The sequence below is a fragment of the Oncorhynchus mykiss genome, chromosome 15 (genome assembly GCF_057628025.1).
Source record: "Oncorhynchus mykiss isolate SJ-2025 chromosome 15, ASM5762802v1, whole genome shotgun sequence".
Classification (NCBI taxonomy): Eukaryota; Metazoa; Chordata; class Actinopteri; order Salmoniformes; family Salmonidae; genus Oncorhynchus; species Oncorhynchus mykiss.
In genome coordinates this window covers 7755078-7777010 of record NC_143036.1, presented here as the reverse complement: position 1 = coordinate 7777010, position 21933 = coordinate 7755078, and the positions used below count along the sequence as shown (strand labels likewise).

The 21933-nt window shown below is 45.0% G+C and overlaps 1 protein-coding gene across 1 annotated transcript in view; it reads left to right on the top strand.

Moving 5' to 3' along the window:
• The window catches only part of LOC110490894 (collagen alpha-1(XI) chain), a 178696-nt gene that overhangs the window by 101881 nt on the left and 54882 nt on the right, over positions 1-21933 (top strand). Inside the window, exons 40-42 of the mRNA XM_090199066.1 lie at positions 367-456; positions 12653-12706; positions 19278-19493. Coding sequence (XP_090055192.1) covers positions 367-456; positions 12653-12706; positions 19278-19493 — 360 coding nt within the window. The remainder of the gene's footprint in view (positions 1-366; positions 457-12652; positions 12707-19277; positions 19494-21933) is intronic.

Genomic DNA, 21933 nt, shown 5'->3' with positions numbered 1-21933 from the left:
GTCCTCTTGGACTGTATTACAGTAGTGTTTGATGTGAAGTTTATGCATTTTGTAGCGTTGTTCCTTATCAGAATAAAGAAACGTCCATGCCATTGATTAGCACAGGGCTTTGATATCGATGCTGTCAGAACTAAAGCATCACCTCAAAGTGCAACATGTGCAATGTTCTGTCATGATGTCAAAATGGGAAACATGAGAATAAAGTTTATTTGTTTTTGTTTTTCTCTCTTCGTTCGCCAGGTAATATCAGGAAGGCTGTAGAATGGAAGTGAAATGAACACAGCAGAAAGGATATTAAAAAATATCTTAGCATGGTGCAGCTGGCCACCTCTCATCCTGTCCTCTGCTGTATGTTGGTGTCTGTAGGGAGACCCCGGGCCCCAGGGAGCCTCCGGTAAGGACGGTCCTGCTGGTCTACGAGGATTCCCAGGAGAGAGAGGTCTGCCCGGCGCGTCGGTAAGAAACACCCCAACCTTCAACACGCTCCCTTCTGTTACATATTCCCCCCTATATTCACGGACAATGACCGACAGACCTCCACCCGTGACTAATGAACCAGTATCAATGTAGAGATATTCATCTCATTAGACTCATAGAGGGGGGACGTCACCCAACCATCAATCTACCGCAGGGAAACTCAAAGAGACGTGTTACAAATGAACAGGTCCCCTTGAATAGGCTTCCCACCGACCGGCCGACACCACTGTTTTCAACAACGGCCGCTGACCTTTGATTTTGTAAATGAAAACATCTGCCCCCCCCCCCCCCCCAAAAAAAACAAAAGCTATGTCCTGCTCCTTCCCTGACTCTTCCTAAATGTTTGTATTTTACACGGCTCATTTGTCCGAATTTTTTTGAAATCATAAACAGCAAAGTATTTAGAGGCTTTTTTTCATGTTTTTTTTTTTTTTCACTCCTATTCCTGACTTAACCCTCCAAGACAATGTTCTGTAGGACCCTGGTACCCAGCCAGGCTCCAAGACAATGTACTGTAGGACCCTGGTACCCAGCCAGGCTCCAAGACAATGTGCTGTAGAACATCGGTACCCAGCCAGGCTCCAAGACAATGTGCTGTAGGACCCTGGTACCCAGCCAGGCTCGAAGACAATGTACTGTAGGATGTTGGTACCCAGCCAGGCTCCAAGACAATGTTCTGTAGGATGTTGGTACCCAGCCAGGCTCCAAGACAATGTGCTGTAGGACCCTGGTACCCAGCCAGGCTCCAAGACAATGTTCTGTAGAACGTTGGTACCCAGCCAGGCTCCAAGACAATGTGCTGTAGGATGTTGGTACCCAGCCAGGCTCCAAGACAATGTTCTGTAGGACCCTGGTACCCAGCCAGGCTCCAAGACAATGTGTTGTAGGACCCTGGTACCCAGCCAGGCTCCAAGACAATGTTCTGTAGGACCCTGGTACCCAGCCAGGCTCCAAGACAATGTGCTGTAGGATGTTGGTACCCAGCCAGGCTCCAAGACAATGTGCTGTAGGATGTTGGTACCCAGCCAGGCTCCAAGACAATGTACTGTAGGACCCTGGTACCCAGCCAGGCTCCAAGACAATGTGCTGTAGGACGTTGGTACCCAGCCAGGCACCAAGACAATGTGCTGTAGGATGTTGGTACCCAGCCAGGCTCCAAGAAAATGTGCTGTAGAACATCGGTACCCAGCCAGGCTCCAAGACAATGTGCTGTAGAACATCGGTACCCAGCCAGGCTCTAATGAGTCTCTCTCTGTCTCTCTCTCTCCTGAATGACAAATGGATGGATGGGTGAACATTGTGCACCTTACTTCACAATGTAATTTAAATTAGGCCTAACTGAATGATAAGGAGGATGAAAATGTTGATTTAATTAACAAAGAATAAAGTGTACTAATGAGTTTGTGTTAAGACTATTTATAAACAGCAAATAATTTAACTTTGTGCCTTGGGGGTTGATACCATTCTCTTTTATGTTTTACGTTGTTGAAAGAAGCTGTTATGGGACTGATTTATTTACCTATAACACTATTACTAATAAGATGTATTTGAAGGGAAATGAAAACACGCTATGTGTTGCAGCAGGCCTTCAGAATAACGCAAAACATGTCCTTGACTCTATCCAACTTGATGAACGGGAAACAAACCATGCCACTCAGCCTGCACAGCCGTCCCATCGAAACTACAACTAAACCCAAAACGAATTTCACACATAATAATAGTTAGCCTATAGACAATATTAAATTAACAATAATCTGATGAGTGACAATATTAGGCCTAACAGTTGTCAAATTGTACACGAAGAGATGTAATTGACAGATGCAGGAAAAGGACCATCACTTTATCAAGTCCTCCTTCGGAGGCACATGCAGGTTAAACATTGTGATTTCATATATAGTGCCAGAAAGATAATATTCTGCAGTTTCTATTATACAGCACTTACCTTTGTCAAATAACTCTCAAAATTCAAGAGGTGTAGCTCTATTTACAAATGTCACTTTCCAAGAATATCCAGGCTGTCCCTACATTCAGCACATGACCCACTGTCTCTACATTCAGCACATGACCCACTGTCTCTCCATTCAGCACATGACCCACTGTCTCTACATTCAGCACATGACCCACTATCTATACATTCAGCACATGACCCACTGTATCTACATTCAGCACATGACCCACTGTCTCTACATTCAGCACAAGACCCACTGTCTCTACATTCAGCACATGACCACTCCACTGTCCCTACATTCAGCACATGACCCACTGTCTCTACATTCAGCACATGACCCACTGTCTCTACATTCAGCACATGACCCACTATCTATACATTCAGCACATAACCCACTGTATCTACATTCAGCACATGACCCACTGTCTCTACATTCAGCACAAGACCCACTGTCTCTACATTCAGCACATGACCACTCCACTGTCCCTACTTTCAGCACATGACCCACTGTCTCTACATTCAGCACATGACCCACTGTCTCTACATTCAGCACATTACCCACTGTCTCTACATTCAGCACATGACCCACTGTCTCTACATTCAGCACATGACCCACTGTCTCTACATTCAGCACAAGACCCACTGTCTCTACATTCAGCACATGACCACTCCACTGTCCCTACTTTCAGCACATGACCCACTGTCTCTACATTCAGCACATGACCCACTGTCTCTACATTCAGCACATTACCCACTGTCTCTACATTCAGCACATGACCCACTGTCTCTACATTCAGCACATGACCCACTGTCCCTACATTCAGCACATGACCCACTGTCTCTCCATTCAGCATATGACCCACTGTCTCTACATTCAGCACATGACCCACTGTCTCTACATTCAGCACATGACCCACTGTCCCTACATTCAGCACATGACCCACTGTCTCTATATTCAGCACATGACCCACTGTCTCTACATTCAGCACATGACCACTCCACTGTCTCTACATTCAGCACATGACCCACTGTCCCTGCATTCAGCACATGACCCACTGTCTCTACATTCAGCACATGACCACTCCACTGTCTCTACATTCAGCACATGATCCACTGTCTCTACATTCAGCACATGACCCACTGTCACTACATTCAGCACATGACCCACTGTCTCTACATTCAGCACATGACCCACTGTCCCTACATTCAGCACATGACCACTCCACTGTCCCTACATTCAGCACATGACCACTCCACTGTCTCTACATTCAGCACATGACCACTCCACTGTCTCTACATTCAGCACATGACCCACAGTCTCTACATTCAGCACATGACCCACTGTCCCTACCTTCAGCACATGACCCACTGTCTCTACATTCAGCACATGACCCACTGTCTCTACATTCAGCACATGACCACTCCACTGTCTCTACATTCAGCACATGACCACTGTCCCTGCATTCAACACATGACCACTCCACTGTCCCTACATTCAGCACATGACCACTCCACTGTCCCTACATTCAGCACATGACCACTCCACTGTCCCTACATTCAGCACATGACCCACTGCCTCTCCATTCAGCACATGACCCACTGTCTCTACATTCAGCACATGACCCACTGTCCCTACATTCAGCACATGACCCACTGTCTCTATATTCAGCACATGACCCACTGTCTCTACATTCAGCACATGGCCACTCCACTGTCTCTACATTCAGCACATGACCCACTGTCCCTGCATTCAGCACATGACCCACTGTCCCTACATTCAGCACATGACCACTCCACTGTCCCTACATTCAGCACATGACCCACTGTCTCTACATTCAGCACATGACCACTCCACTGTCCCTACATTCAGCACATGACCCACTGTCTCTATATTCAGCACATGACCCACTGTCCCTACATTCAGCACATGACCACTCCACTGTCCCTACATTCAGCACATGACCCACTGTCTCTACATTCAGCACATGACCCACTGTCCCTACATTCAGCACATGACCACTCCACTGTCCCTACATTCAGCACATGACCCACTGTCTCTACATTCAGCACATGACCCACTGTCCCTACATTCAGCACATGACCACTCCACTGTCCCTACATTCAGCACATGACCACTTGCGTGTTTAGGAATACAGCAAATAATTTCCCCTCTGACCTGGCTGGTTATATTATAATGACATTATTTGAGTTTGTACTTAGTCAAAATAAGGTGTAGTAGGAGTTTATTAAGTACTATAACTCTATTACTAATCAAATGTCCAAATATAGCAGATCAAAGGGATTAAACTGTAATGTTTTTATTGGAAAGGAAAAGAAAATAGTCTATAGGCCTTTGCTTTTTTTCTAGGACTTTGTAGAATTATAAAAACATATCATTGACTCTATCTAAATAAATACATGTTTTTGTTATTCCCGTTTTATTGATACATTTTCACAAATATTTATTAACGCAAATAATCCTTTAGAATAGTTTATGAACTATTTATCAAGCGTTGGTGCTTATGTTCGATTCACCTTGTGGGATCATATGTATCTGATGCACATGCTAAAGGACGTTCTCTAGCGGGTACTGATAGGCTAAAGGACGTTCTCTAGCGGGTACTGATAGGCTAAAGGACGTTCTCTAGCGGGTACTGATAGGCTGAAAGAGACGCCCAGTAACGTTCTCTAGCGGGTACTGATAGGCTGAAAGAGATACCCAGTAACGTTCTCTAGCGGGTACTGATATGCTAAAGGAGACGCCCAGTAACGTTCTCTAGCGGGTACTGATAGGCTGAAAGAGACACCCAGTAACGTTCTCTAGCGGGTACTGATATGCTAAAGGAGACGCCCAGTAACGTTCTCTAGCGTGTACTGATATGCTAAAGGAGACGCCCAGTAACGTTCTCTAGCGGGTACTGATAGGCTGAAAGAGATACCCAGTAACGTTCTCTAGCGGGTACTGATATGCTAAAGGAGACGCCCAGTAACGTTCTCTAGCGGGTACTGATATGCTAAAGGAGACGCCCAGTAACGTTCTCTAGCGGGTACTGATATGCTAAAGGAGACGCCCAGTAACGTTCTCTAGCGGGTACTGATATGCTAAAGGAGACGCCCAGTAACGTTCTCTAGCGGGTACTGATAGGCTAAAGGAGACGCCCAGTAACGTTCTCTAGCAGGTACTGATAGGCTGAAAGAGACGCCCAGTAACGTTCTCTAGCGGGTACTGATAGGCTGAAAGAGACGCCCAGTAACGTTCTCTAGCGGGTACTGATAGGCTGAAAGAGATACCCGGTAACGTTCTCTAGCAGGTACTGATAGGCTGAAAGAGATACCCAGTAACGTTCTCTAGCGGGTACTGATATGCTAAAGGAGACGCCCAGTAACGTTCTCTAGCGGGTACTGATAGGCTGAAAGAGACACCCAGTAACGTTCTCTAGCGGGTACTGATATGCTAAAGGAGACGCCCAGTAACGTTCTCTAGCGGGTACTGATAGGCTGAAAGAGACACCCAGTAACGTTCTCTAGCGGGTACTGATAGGCTGAAAGAGATACCCAGTAACGTTCTCTAGCGGGTACTGATATGCTAAAGGAGACGCCCAGTAACGTTCTCTAGCGGGTACTGATAGGCTGAAAGAGACACCCAGTAACGTTCTCTAGCGGGTACTGATAGGCTGAAAGAGACACCCAGTAACGTTCTCTAGCAGGTACTGATAGGCTGAAAGAGACACCCAGTAACGTTCTCTAGCAGGTACTGATAGGCTGAAAGAGACACCCAGTAACGTTCTCTAGCGGGTACTGATAGGCTGAAAGAGATACCCAGTAACGTTCTCTAGCGGGTACTGATATGCTAAAGGAGACGCCCAGTAACGTTCTCTAGCGGGTACTGATAGGCTGAAAGAGATACCCGGTAACGTTCTCTAGCAGGTACTGATAGGCTGAAAGAGACACCCGGTTAACGTTCTCTAGCGGGTACTGATAGGCTGAAAGAGACACCCAGTAACGTTCTCTAGCGGGTACTGATAGGCTGAAAGAGATACCCGGTAACGTTCTCTAGCGGGTACTGATAGGCTGAAAGAGACACCTGGTAACGTTCTCTAGCAGGTACTGATAGGCTAAAGGAGACGCCCAGTAACGTTCTCTAGCGGGTACTGATATGCTAAAGGAGACGCCCAGTAACGTTCTCTAGCGGGTACTGATATGCTAAAGGAGACGCCCAGTAACGTTCTCTAGCGGGTACTGATAGGCTAAAGGAGACGCCCAGTAACGTTCTCTAGCAGGTACTGATAGGCTGAAAGAGACGCCCAGTAACGTTCTCTAGCGGGTACTGATAGGCTGAAAGAGACGCCCAGTAACGTTCTCTAGCGGGTACTGATAGGCTGAAAGAGATACCCGGTAACGTTCTCTAGCAGGTACTGATAGGCTGAAAGAGATACCCAGTAACGTTCTCTAGCGGGTACTGATATGCTAAAGGAGACGCCCAGTAACGTTCTCTAGCGGGTACTGATAGGCTGAAAGAGACACCCAGTAACGTTCTCTAGCGGGTACTGATATGCTAAAGGAGACGCCCAGTAACGTTCTCTAGCGTGTACTGATATGCTAAAGGAGACGCCCAGTAACGTTCTCTAGCGGGTACTGATAGGCTGAAAGAGATACCCAGTAACGTTCTCTAGCGGGTACTGATATGCTAAAGGAGACGCCCAGTAACGTTCTCTAGCGGGTACTGATATGCTAAAGGAGACGCCCAGTAACGTTCTCTAGCGGGTACTGATATGCTAAAGGAGACGCCCAGTAACGTTCTCTAGCGGGTACTGATATGCTAAAGGAGACGCCCAGTAACGTTCTCTAGCGGGTACTGATAGGCTAAAGGAGACGCCCAGTAACGTTCTCTAGCAGGTACTGATAGGCTGAAAGAGACGCCCAGTAACGTTCTCTAGCGGGTACTGATAGGCTGAAAGAGACGCCCAGTAACGTTCTCTAGCGGGTACTGATAGGCTGAAAGAGATACCCGGTAACGTTCTCTAGCAGGTACTGATAGGCTGAAAGAGATACCCAGTAACGTTCTCTAGCGGGTACTGATATGCTAAAGGAGACGCCCAGTAACGTTCTCTAGCGGGTACTGATAGGCTGAAAGAGACACCCAGTAACGTTCTCTAGCGGGTACTGATATGCTAAAGGAGACGCCCAGTAACGTTCTCTAGCGGGTACTGATAGGCTGAAAGAGACACCCAGTAACGTTCTCTAGCGGGTACTGATAGGCTGAAAGAGATACCCAGTAACGTTCTCTAGCGGGTACTGATATGCTAAAGGAGACGCCCAGTAACGTTCTCTAGCGGGTACTGATATGCTAAAGGAGACGCCCAGTAACGTTCTCTAGCGGGTACTGATATGCTAAAGGAGACGCCCAGTAACGTTCTCTAGCGGGTACTGATAGGCTAAAGGAGACGCCCAGTAACGTTCTCTAGCAGGTACTGATAGGCTGAAAGAGACGCCCAGTAACGTTCTCTAGCGGGTACTGATAGGCTGAAAGAGACGCCCAGTAACGTTCTCTAGCGGGTACTGATAGGCTGAAAGAGATACCCGGTAACGTTCTCTAGCAGGTACTGATAGGCTGAAAGAGATACCCAGTAACGTTCTCTAGCGGGTACTGATATGCTAAAGGAGACGCCCAGTAACGTTCTCTAGCGGGTACTGATAGGCTGAAAGAGACACCCAGTAACGTTCTCTAGCGGGTACTGATATGCTAAAGGAGACGCCCAGTAACGTTCTCTAGCGGGTACTGATAGGCTGAAAGAGACACCCAGTAACGTTCTCTAGCGGGTACTGATAGGCTGAAAGAGACACCCAGTAACGTTCTCTAGCAGGTACTGATAGGCTGAAAGAGACACCCAGTAACGTTCTCTAGCAGGTACTGATAGGCTGAAAGAGACACCCAGTAACGTTCTCTAGCGGGTACTGATAGGCTGAAAGAGATACCCAGTAACGTTCTCTAGCGGGTACTGATATGCTAAAGGAGACGCCCAGTAACGTTCTCTAGCGGGTACTGATAGGCTGAAAGAGATACCCGGTAACGTTCTCTAGCAGGTACTGATAGGCTGAAAGAGACACCCGGTTAACGTTCTCTAGCGGGTACTGATAGGCTGAAAGAGACACCCAGTAACGTTCTCTAGCGGGTACTGATAGGCTGAAAGAGATACCCGGTAACGTTCTCTAGCGGGTACTGATAGGCTGAAAGAGACACCTGGTAACGTTCTCTAGCAGGTACTGATAGGCTGAAAGAGACACCCAGTAACGTTCTCTAGCGGGTACTGATAGGCTGAAAGAGATACCCGGTAACGTTCTCTAGCGGGTACTGATAGGCTGAAAGAGATACCCGGTAACGTTCTCTAGCGGGTACTGATAGGCTGAAAGAGACACCCAGTAACGTTCTCTAGCGGGTACTGATAGGCTGAAAGAGACACCCGGTAACGTTCTCTAGCAGGTACTGATAGGCTGAAAGAGACACCCAGTAACGTTCTCTAGCGGGTACTGATAGGCTGAAAGAGACACCCAGTAACGTTCTCTAGCGGGTACTGATAGGCTGAAAGAGACACCCAGTAACGTTCTCTAGCGGGTACTGATAGGCTGAAAGGCCAGGTGTGGTGTTGAAGAGAAATATAATAATTGTGTACTATAGCTCTGGATCAAACTCCTGTTTCAACCCAAAGACTTGGCCTGTGTCCCAAATGGCAGCCTATTCCCTGTAAGTTCTGGTCAAAAGAAGTGCACTAGATTGGGAATAGGGTGCGATTTGGGACAAAGCCAGCCTCTAGGACCCATTTCTTTTTTCAACAAGCACTTTTGGGGGAAATGTTCTTTGTTTTGTTGTATGCATTATTTAATATATTATCGAGCCACTGTTCCACACGAAGCCAAGGTCAATCTCAGCAGGCGAGAAGCTACCCATGGTTGTCATTTAGTCTCTCACTGCAACGCCCCAGGACTAATTACTGAATACTGCCATGTGTGTTGCTGAGCCTTAGGGAGCCAATCAGCAATCACACACACACACACACACTGGAGGTTACACACACACACACACACACACACACACACACACACACACACACACACACACACACACACACACACACACACGTTTATTTCAGAACTTCTGTTTTATTGTGCTTTTGATGAGAAAGTGCCCGAGGGGAAAATAAATACTTGTCCTGGTAGAGTAGGAAGAAAATGCAACCTCGCTCTCGACACATACCTACACACATCTACACGCACGTACACACACCTACACGCACCTACACGCACCTACACACACCTACACGCACCTACACGCACCTACACACACCTACACGCACGTACACGCACCTACACGCACCTGCACATACCTACACGCACCTGCACATACCTACACACATCTACACGCACGTACACGCACCTACACGCACCTACACGCACCTACACGCACCTACACGCACGTACACACACCTACACACACCTACACGCACCTACACACATCTACACGCACGTACACGCACCTACACGCACCTACACGCACCTACACACATCTACACGCACGTACACACACCTACACACACCTACACACACCTACACACATCTACACGCACGTACACACACCTACACGCACGTACACGCACCTACACGCACCTACACACACCTGCACATACCTACACACATCTACACGCACGTACACACACCTACACGCACCTACACGCACCTACACACACCTACACGCACGTACACGCACCTACACGCACCTACACGCACCTGCACATACCTACACGCACCTACACATACCTACACACGCCTAAACACACCTACGCACACCTACACACACCTACACACACCTAAACACACCTACACACATACACACACCTTTTCTCCCATTCAGATCAATGACGCTCAGAAACTTATGTGACTGACTAACCATGGTGACACTTTACACTGTCTGACTGGGACAGGAGTTATACCCCTCAAAACTGACTGACTGTCTGACTGGGACAGGAGTTATACCACTCAATACTGACTGACTGTCTGACTGGGACAGGAGTTATACCACTCAATACTGACTGACTGTCTGACTGGGACAGGAGTTATACCCCTCAATACTGACTGACTGGGACAGGAGTTATACCCCTCAATACTGACTGACTGTCTGACTGGGACAGGAGTTATACCACTCAATACTGACTGACTGGGACAGGAGTTATACCACTCAATACTGACTGACTGGGACAGGAGTTATACCCCTCAATACTGACTGACTGGGACAGGAGTTATACCCCTCAATACTGACTGACTGGGACAGGAGTTATACCCCTCAATACTGACTGACTGGGACAGGAGTTATACCACTCAATAATGTCTGACTGGGACAGGAGTTATACCCCTCAATACTGACTGACTGGGACAGGAGTTATACCCCTCAATACAGACTGACTGGGACAGGAGTTATACCCCTCAATACTGACTGACTGGGACAGGAGTTATACCACTCAATAATGTCTGACTGGGACAGGAGTTATACCCCTCAATACTGACTGACTGGGAAAGGAGTTATACCCCGCAATACTGACTGACTGTCTGATTGAGACAGGAGTTATACCACTTGTTGTATGTTTGGCTATGCCGGATTAAGTGACATGACATGCTATTCTATAAAATCCTTTCTCTGTAATTAATATTACCTGATTGAGCTAATCATGTAAATGTAATTAACTAGAGAGTCGGGGAACCACAAAATAATATTTTTTGAGCTGTTATCTTCCGAATAAACTTTTAAAGACCTGGTAATCTTTTATATCAATAGCGGTCAATATTAATCGTCACCTTATTTCACTCTCATCTGAAAGTTGTAAATTCTTGGTTATGCTCAAGAACCCTGGCTAACAAGTTGAATCAGCAATTCAAAATTCGGTTTAATAATTTATTCACTAAATACCTAACTAATCACACAGAATTACATATACACAGAATGAAACATACCTTGATTACAAATTATGTCATAAAGGAAAACGTTCCTAGCGGAGGGAACGGATATGACAGCTGGTTACACAAAGAAAGGGTCTGGGATTGAGTGAAAGAGCGGGAAGACTGAAGAACAAAGGGAGAAGCGATGTCTATCGGGCCGTAGGCAGCTACTCTATCGTAAATACAGAATCTGTCTCTATCGTAAATACAGAATATTATGCATTCTAAATTACCGCCCATTTGGAAAAGGAAAATGCAATAAATATTTACTCTGAGCTGCGCTTCAATAGGTTGGTGGTAGATGGATGGCCGTGTTGCCCAACAGAGTCCTTTGTCCTTTGAAGAGTGTCTCTGGTGGTGAACGGGAAACGTTGTAGTGTCGTCGTTGTGTGGTAGACGGGATACTCTGTCCGTCCTTTCCTAGCCCACATTTACAGCGGCCGCTGCTAACTCAACGGCTAGGAGGTATCACTTCTGTAGCGAATAAGAGTTCAAAGTTCATACCATTCGCAACCAAAGATCACACTGAGGTTGGCTTTGTTCATTAGTTATTATCTGAATCCTTCTGACATCGGACCGTCGTCCTAATGTACTCGGAACAGAAGGTTACATTTTCGTCATGGCTTTATATAGTGGACATAGAGAAGGGAGTGTTTCATAGTTTATAACCAATGTCTCTTCACAGAGGCGGGCCACTGACTGAGCAGAGCCATAACCTTATGAAAACCCAAATCTCTCATTTGGAAGCTAAAATTACATTTAATCTTTTCACAAATAATTTTATATTTAAACATTTGAAATGCACAACAATTCCATGTGAATCTGATAACTATAATGTGTACACTTTCCCAGATACAGTTTATGTCGTCATGTCATCAGTCATAATGTCTCAGATGACAACCGAACTGACATCATATTCATTAAGTACCAACACATATTTTCAACTGGTTCTATAACTGAAATGTTGTTCCTTTCCCTTACTTGTTTGATGTTCCCAGACTCTCTGTTTCACAAAGGCTATTCAAGAGTCCCTCATGTAGAGTCAAGAGAGAGGGAAGGGAGAAAGGTATTTATGGGGGGTGGGGGGTCATAAACCTTACCCACAGGCCAACGTCATGACACACTCAATACTGACTATCTGTCTGACTTGTAGGGACATTAAACACTGTCTATCAGGCTGTGTGTCTCTTTGGACATACTGTATCACTCTATCACTCTAATCCTTTTCTCTTCTCCTTCCAGGGTCCAGCTGGTTTGAAGGGAGGAGAAGGACCTCAGGGTCCATCAGGCCCCGTGGTAAGTAAACATCTGTCTGTCACCTACCACCACCTGTCTGTTGTTAATGTGAAGTATATACAGTACCTGACTGTTGTTAATGTGAAGTATATACAGTACCTGACTGTTGTTAATGTGAAGGGGATGTTTCGTCAGGTGTCAGAGGGTCTTCAGATATCAGGGTTACTGAGGGGGATAGTTCCATACCACTGTCAAGGATAAAAGTACAACACAGTGCGTCAGCCTAAGCTGTTCTTACTGTGTTGTTTTGGTTCTATTTTGGAGGTAGCCATTAGTCTAGGATCAATATTGTCTCACAGCAGGATGCAATGAAGATCCTTGTCCTAGTAGCCTAGCGGTTAAGAGCGTTGGGCCAGTAACTGAAAGGTCAATGGTTTGAAGAGGCGACAAGGTGAACAATCTGTCAATGTGCCCTTGAGCAAGGCACTTAACCTGTTCCTGTAAGTCGATCTGGATAGAAGAGTTTGCTAAATGGGAGTTCCCGAGTGGCGCAGTGGTCTAAGGTACTGCATCTCAGCACTAGAGGTGTCACTGGTTGACCCTGGTTCGATTCCAGGCTGTATCACAACCGTTTGTGATTGGGAGTCCCATAGAGCGGCGCACAGCCCAGCGTCATCCGGGTTTGGCCGGGGTAGGCTGTCATTGTAAATTAGAATTTGTTCTTAACTGAGTTGCCTAGTTAAATAAGAAATAAATACAAATAAAACATAAAATATTCTGTAATAATGACTCCCACCACTAGAGGGCTGTTTTATCCCTTGACGAATAGACAGGCAGGATCCCACCTATTTTCAGTGATAACTTCGGGGTCCTTGTTTCTAATTGCTTCGTCTGAACATACACTAGATTCATATTGTCACAGTGTAATGTCTCTTTAGATAGCTTGACAGTGGGCTCAAAGATTAGACCAGACATGTGAGGGTGGTCGGGGGGTGGACTGAATTAGACTGTTTGAGGAAAACATGATTGTCATACTGATATGAAATTAATTCAATGTAACATATTGCTATTTCCAGTAGCAATGATTCCAATGCATACCCTGCTTCTGGGAAGTGAGTGTTTGATTTAACATTGTGATGTCTTGGGGTCGGTCGCAAGAGAAGCTAGAAATACCTAATGTGAAGCGGTCATGCAGGAAGTGAAATTGAAATTGGGATTGTTTGCTACCGGCCCATTGGTGATGCGCTCTGCTCCCAGCCTGTGAGGTGAATGAGAGCCCGGGTCCACTCCATACTGACTCACCCCGCTGTCTGAGCATCCAGACAGTCCCAAGTCCGGTGCAGTTTGTTTGTCATATGCACAGGAGTCACACGGTACACAGTACATTGAAATGCTTATTTTGCAGGTTCACTGTCGACAATCTCGATAGGTTTCCATCCATTTGGCGACAAATTTCCATGTGAATATTCTATAATCAGCATTGGGGCGGCAGGGTAGCCTAGTGGTTAGAGCGTTGGACTAGTAACCGAAAGGTTGCAAGTTCATATCCCCGAGCTGACAAGGTACAAATCTGTCGTTCTGCCCCTGAACAGACTGTTCCTAGGCCGTCATTGAAAATAAGAATTTGTTCTTAACTGACTTGCCTCGTTAAATAAAATAAAAAGAATATGTGAATTTTTCCACCAGTGACGTGTTTCCGCCAAGCAGACTTATTGCAGTGTGTGATGACATAGTGTGATGACATAGTGTGATGACATAGTGTGATGACATAGTGTGATGACATAGTGTGATGACATAGTGTGATGACATAGTGTGATGACATAGTGTGTTGACATAGTGTGATGACATAGTGTGATGACATAGTGTGATGACATAGTGTGATGACATAGTGTGATGACATAGTGCAAACAAAATGTAAGTTTTCATGTGTCGAATAGAAATCGAAAGTTCAATGTGTTTCCATCGCATTTTCAACTCTACCGCTAGTTTTGTAACAAACACTTTTGCGTTAAATAGCAAATGTGCCAACAGCTCACAGACACAGTGCGGGTTGTCTAGTCCACGTCTAGTCTACGTCTTGTCTACGTCTAGTCCACGTCTAGTCCACGTCTAGTCCACGTCTAGTCCACGTCTAGTCCACGTCTAGTCTACGTCTAGTCTTCGTCTAGTCCACGTCTAGTCTACGTCTAGTCGTCGTGATGAGATTATTATGGATAAGAGCGAGTATATTTTTCATTTGTCAAACGGCAGTCAAGCATCGATCATCGTGTCATCAGAATAAGACCCTCGGTATTGATTGAAAAGGAGCATCTAGCTCATCACCTTGCCCTTTCAACACCCCGTGAAGTTCATTATAACTCATTTCAACTGTAGCCTAGTAAACTGCATGGTTTTCTAAGTCGTAGTGGAAGGACCACACACCATATTATCATGTGACTCCAAGTTTACTTCGACATGATGGTTATTATATCAATATTTGTGCATAAAGGCGCTTCAACTGACATTTCTTGCATAATATTATTTTACGACACAAAAAGATGTTTGAATGAACACATTATCTGTCTGCGTTTATACCATTTTACCTAAACAAAATAAGTTTTTATACGGTATGACTTTACTCACATAAAAACTGTGGATGTAAACGTGGTTAGTGTCACGATTCAGAGGAGATCTCCCAACCTGCCACCACTGGATGTGTCCCAACACTCTACACCACCTCCCTCCCCTTCCCAACCTGCCACTTGTAGTGCTACTGAGCTACGTACACAGCCAGTCAGACAGGATGTGTCCCAACACAGCTCTCACCTTGCTTCCTTCTCTTCGTTACCTGATCCGAGAGAACATTAAAAGTCGATCTAGTGGACACACTGGACACTTTAATAAATGGATCACTCGTCACTTTAAACAATGGATCACTAGTCACTTTAAACAATGGATCACTAGTCACTTTAAACAATGGATCACTAGTCACTTTAAACAATGGATCACTAGTCACTTTAAACAACGGCACTTTAAATAATGCCACTTTAAACAATGGATCACTCGTCACTTTAAACAAAGCCACTTTAAACAATGGATCACTAGTCACTTTAAACAAAGCCACTTTAAATAATGCTACTTTAAACAATGGATCACTAGTCACTTTAAACAAAGCCACTTTAAATAATGCCACTTTAAACAACGCCACTTCAATAATGTTTACATATATTACATTGCCTTGCAAAAATATTCACCCCCCTTGGCGTTTTTCCTATTTTATTGCCTTACAACCTGTCATTTAACTTGATTTTTATTTGGATTTCATGTAATGGACATACACAAAATAGTCCAAATTGGTGAAGTGAAATAAAAAAAATAACTTGTTTAAAAAAAATATATAAAAAAATAAACGGAAAACTGGTGCGTGCATATGTTCTCACCCATTTGCTATGAAGCCCCTAAATAAAATATGGTGCAACCATTTACCTTCAGAAGTCCACCTGTGTGCAAACTAAGTGTCACATGATCTGTCACATGATCTCAGTATATAGTCACCTTTTCTGAAAGGCCCCAGAGTCTGCAACACCACTAAGCAAGGGGCACCACCAAGCAAGCAGCACTATGAAGACCAAGGAGCTCTCCAAACAGTTCAGGGACACAGTTGTGGAGAAGTACAGATCAGGGTTGGGTTATAAAAAAAATATCAGAAACTTTGAACATCACACGGAGCACCATTAAATCAACATTTTTTTAATGGAAAGAATATGGCACCACAGCAAACCTGCCAAGAGAGGGCCGCCCACCAAAACTCACAGACCAAAGATAACCCTGAAGGAGCTGCAAAGCTCCACAATGGAGATTGGAGTATCTGTCCATAGGACCACTTTAAAAAAATTAGCAAACATGTTTGGTATTCGCCAAAAGGCACGTGGGAGACTCCCCAAACATATGAAAGAAGGTACTCTAATCAGATGAGAATAAAATTGAGCTTTTTGGCCATCAAGGAAAACACTATGTCTGATGCAAACCCAACACATCCCATTACCCCAAGAATACCATCCCCACAGTGAAGCATGGTGGTGGTGTAATGCTTCTCGTTGGTGGAAGGAGAGGAGGACCAAAATGCAGCGTGTAAGTGTTCATCATGTTTTAATTTAACAAACTAAACACTACACAAAATCACAACGAAGAGAAAACTAAACAGTTCTGCCAGGTGAACAGACACTAAACAGAAATTAAACACCCACAACCAAAATGGGGAAAACAGGCTCCCTTAGTATGATTCTCATACTAGGCCAAACGCATAGAAATATAACAACATAGAAAAAATAACATAGACTACCCACCCCAACTCACGCCCTGACCAACCTAACACAAAGACATAACAAAGGAACTAAGGTCAGAACGTGACAGGTGGTGGCAGCATCGTGCTGTGGGGATGTTTTTCATTGGCAGGGACTGGGAAACTGGTCAGAATTGAAGGAATGATGGATGGTGCTAAATACAGGCATGTTCTAGAGGGAAACCTGTTTCAGTCTTCCAGAGATTTGAGACTGGGACAGAGGTTCACCTTCCCGCAGGACGATGACCCTAAGCATACTGCTAAAGCAACACTCGAGTGGTTTAAGGGGAAACATTAAATGTTTTGGAATGGCCTAGTCAAACCCCAGACCTCAATCCAATTGAGAATCTGTTTTATGACTTAAATTTCGCTGTACATCAGCTGAACCCATCCATCTTGAAGGAGCTGGAGCAGTTTTGCCTTGAAGAATGAGCAAAAATCCCAGTGGCTAGATGTGCCAAGCTCGTAGAAACATACTCCAAGAGACTTGCAGCTGTAATTGCTGCAAAAGGTGGCTCTACAAAGTATTCACTTTGGGGGGGGGGTTGAATAGTTATGCACGCTCAAGTTTTCCATTTTTTTTGTGTCTTATTTCTTGTTTGTTTCACAATAAAAATAAGTGGTAGGCATGTTGTGTAAATCAAATGATACAACCCCCCCCCCCCAAAAAAAAAAATATATTTTAATTCCAGGATGTAAGGCAACAAAATAGGAAAATTGAGAAGGAGGGTGAATACTTTCACGAGCCACTCACTGTACATTACTCATATCACATTATATACTGTATTTTATACCATCTACTGCACCTTGCCTATCCCGCTCGGCCATCGCTCATTCATATATTTATATGTACATATTCTCATTCACCCCTTTAGATTTGTTTGATTACTTATTATTAGATTTGGTGTATAAGGTAGTTGTTGGGAATTGTTAGATAATTATTTGGATATTACTGCACTGTTGGAACTAGAAGCACAAGCATTTCCCTTCACTCGCATTAACATCCATTTAACTAACCATTTGTATGTGACCAATAAAAATGTGATTTGATTTTACACAGACTATCTAAACTTCTCCCTGAGGAAAGGAGACAAGAAAGACCAGCTATATAAGGGTATAGGCTCACACCCCGAGCCCATAGTGTTGTTGGGACATAGCCATATTCACTAACTGAGCTCCAGGCGACACCGACAGCCTCCCTCCCTGTTGGAACATTCGCTTGCTGTGCACCAGGCAGAGGCAGCATGTGAAGAGAAGAGCCCTGAAGACCTCAGCAGTCAGTCAGTTCCACACTCAGTAGTCAGATCACTCCTCAGGGCTAGATTACGACTACCTGCCAGACTGCCTGCTCCCTTCCGTCTCTCTCCCTCAATCTCTCTGAGACCTGCTGCTCAGTTCTGCTCAGAGAGGAGAGAGCTAATGATAATGCTTCTAAAGAAAAGGGAGAATGGCTCTGAGTGACTAAAAGCGAGACCCTCTCTCTTCAGAAATGACCCGTACTTTATTGCTGTTTTCTACGTTTTATACTGGCTGGATCATACAGTGCTTCTGAAAAAGGTTGATCTTTTCCATCGAGGTAGAAGCCATCAGCGGTTTTAATCATTCTAATGTTGGATTCTGATAGTCATTCTAGATGGCCTGATATATATATATATATATATTTTAACATTCATTTAACTAGGCAAGTAAATTAAGAACAAATTCTTATTTTCAATGACGGCCTAGGAACAGTGGGTTAACTTCCATGTTCAGGGGCAGAACGACAGATTTTTACCTTGTCAGCTCGGGGATTCAATCGTGCAACCTTTCGGTTACTAGTCCAACGTTCTAACCACTAGGCTACCTGCTGGTTACTAGTCCAACGTTCTAACCACTAGGCTACCTGCTGGTTACTAGTCCAACGTTCTAACCACTAGGCTACCTGCTGGTTACTAGTCCAACGTTCTAACCACTAGGCTACCTGCTGGTTACTAGTCCAATAGCTCTAACCACTAGGCTACCTGCTGGTTACTAGTCCAACGTTCTAACCACTAGGCTACCTGCTGGTTACTAGTCCAACGTTCTAACCACTAGGCTACCTGCTGGTTACTAGTCCAATAGCTCTAACCACTAGGCTACCTGCTGGTTACTAGTCCAACGTTCTAACCACTAGGCTACCTGCTGCCACGGTATATTATATTATAATATTTCACCCCACATTAAAAACTCAGAACTCTGAACTTGCATCTTTCCTCAATCATTATCTTTAAAGTGTGTTTGACTTCTTTCTCTCCATCTCTCTCTCTCATTCCCTCTCTCTCTCCATCGCAGGGCTCCCCTGGTGAGAGAGGTAGTGCTGGACCTGCTGGCCCAATCGGTCTGTCTGGTAGAACTGGCTCTCAGGGGCCCCCAGGGCCTGCTGGAGAGAAGGGAGGGCCTGGTGAGAAAGGTCCTCAGGGACCATCTGGTCGTGACGGAGTCCAAGGCCCAGTGGGTCTGCCTGGCCCTGCCGGACCTCAGGGTCCACCCGGAGAGGACGGTGACAAGGTTAGTACCCTCGCTTTCTGTCTGTCTGTCTGTCTGTCTGTCTGTCTGTCTGTCTGTCTGTCTGTCTGTCTGTCTCTCTCTGTCTCTCTGTCTCTCTGTCTCTCTCTCCCTCTCTCTCTCTCTATCTGTCTCTCTCTCTCTATCTGTCTCTCTCTCTATCTGTCTCTCTCTCTATCTGTCTATCTCTCTATCTGTCTCTCTCTCTCTCTGTCTCTCTCTCTCTCTCTCTCTCTCCCTGTCTCTCTCTCTCTATCTGTCTCTCTCTCTATCTGTCTCTCTCTCTATCTGTCTCTCTCTCTCTCCCTGTCTCTCTCATTCTCTCTATCTGTCTCTCTCTCTCTCTCTGTCTCTCTCTGTCTCTGGCTGTCTCTCCCTGTCTCTCCCTGTCTCTCCCTGTCTCTCGCTCTCTCTCTCTCTCTCTCTCTGTCTCTGTCTCTGTCTGTCTCTCTCTCTCTGTCTCTGTCTGCATATCCATCATCTTAAACAAACTGTACTTAGAAGATATATAAAGGGTAAAAACTGTGTCTGATTTATCTCCTGCTTTCTCCCAGAAGGTTACAATCCAGCCAGTCTATTAAGCTGCCAATCATACAGTATGTTTTTATTAAACCATCAAAAATCATCCAGCTAAACTCCAACACCATGCACACTTGTATTTGTAATTGCACATATATTTTGCAGGTAATTAACTGATTTGCCAATACACTGACAAGTGTTTTTTATATACAAGGTTGACATTTGGAAGTAGGTGTTATTGTAGATGTGTATGCCCTGTGTTATGTGTGTGTGTGTCCTGTGTTATGTGTGTGTCCTGTGTGATGTGTGTGTCCTATGTTATGTGTGTGTGTCCTGTGTGATGTGTGTCCTGTGTGGTGTGTGTGTGTGTGTTCCTTGTGATGAGTGTGTCCTGTGTGATGTGTGTGTCCTGTGTGGTGTGTGTGTCCTGTGTGATGTGTGTGTCCTGTGTGATGTGTGTGTCCTGTGTGGTATGTGTGTCCTGTGTGATGTGTGTGTGATGTGTGTGTCCTGTGTGGTGTGTGTGTCCTGTGTGATGTGTGTGTCATGTGTGGTGTGTGTGTGTTCTGTGTGATGTGTGTGTCCTGTGTGATGTGTGTGTCCTGTGTGGTGTATGTGTCCTGTGTGATGTGTGTGTCCTGTGTTATGTGTGTGTGTCCTGTGTGATGTTTGTGTCCTGTGTGGTGTGTGTGTGTGATGTGTGTGTGTCCTGTGTGATGTGTGTGTGTTATGTGTGTGTCTGTGTTATGTGTGTGTGTTATGTGTGTGTGTCCTGTGGGATGTGTGTTTCCTGTGTTATGTGTGTATGCCCTGTGTGATGTGTGTATGCCTTATGTAATGTGTGTATGCCCTATGTGATGTGTGTGTGTCCTGTGTGTGTGTATGCCCTGTGTGATGTGTGTGTGCTAGAGGTCGACCGATTATGATTTTTCAACACCAATACCGATTATTGGATGACCAAAAACGCCAATAATGATTAATGGAGGACCAAAAACGCCGATACCGATTATTGGAGGACCAAAAACGCCGATACCGATTAATGGAGGACCAAAAACGCAGATAGCGATTAATGGAGGACAAAAAACGCTGATACCGATTAATGGAGGACCAAAAACGTATGAAAGCTGGTGGTTCCTTTTAACATGAGACTTCAGTATTCCCAGGTAAGAAGTTTTAGGTTGTAGTTATTATAGGAATTATAGGACTATTTCTCTCTCTACCATTTGTATTTCATATACCTTTGACCGTCGAATGTTCTTATAGGCACTTTAGTATTATATATAGTATTGCCAGTGTAACAGTACAGTTTCCGTCCCTCTCCTTGCTCCTACCTGGGCTCGAACCAGGAACACAACGACAACAGCCACCCTCGAAGCATCGTTACCCATGCAGAGCAAGGGGAACAACTACTCCAAGTCTCAGAGCGAGTGACCGATTGAAACGCTATTAGCGCGCACCCCACTAACTAGCTAGCCATTTCACATTTCACGGTTACACCAGCCTCATCTCGGGAGTTGATGGGCTTGAAGTCATAAACAGCTCAATGCTTGAAGCATTGCGGAGAGCTGCTGGCAAAACGCACGAAAGTGCTGTTTGAATGAATGCTTACGAGCCTGTTGCTGCCTACCACCGCTCAGTCAGACTGCTCAATCAAATATCAAATCATAGACTTAATTATTATGATTATTTTTTATTTTTTTTATTTCACCTTTATTTAACCAGGTAGGCTAGTTGAGAACAAGTTCTCATTTACAACTGCGACCTGGCCAAGCTAAAGCATAGCAGTGTGAACAGACAACACATGGAGAGTTACACATGGAGAGTTACACATGGAGTAAACAATAAACAAGTCAATAACACAGTAGAATGAAAAAAAATAGTCTATATACATTGTGTGCAAAAGGCATGAGGAGGTAGGCGAATA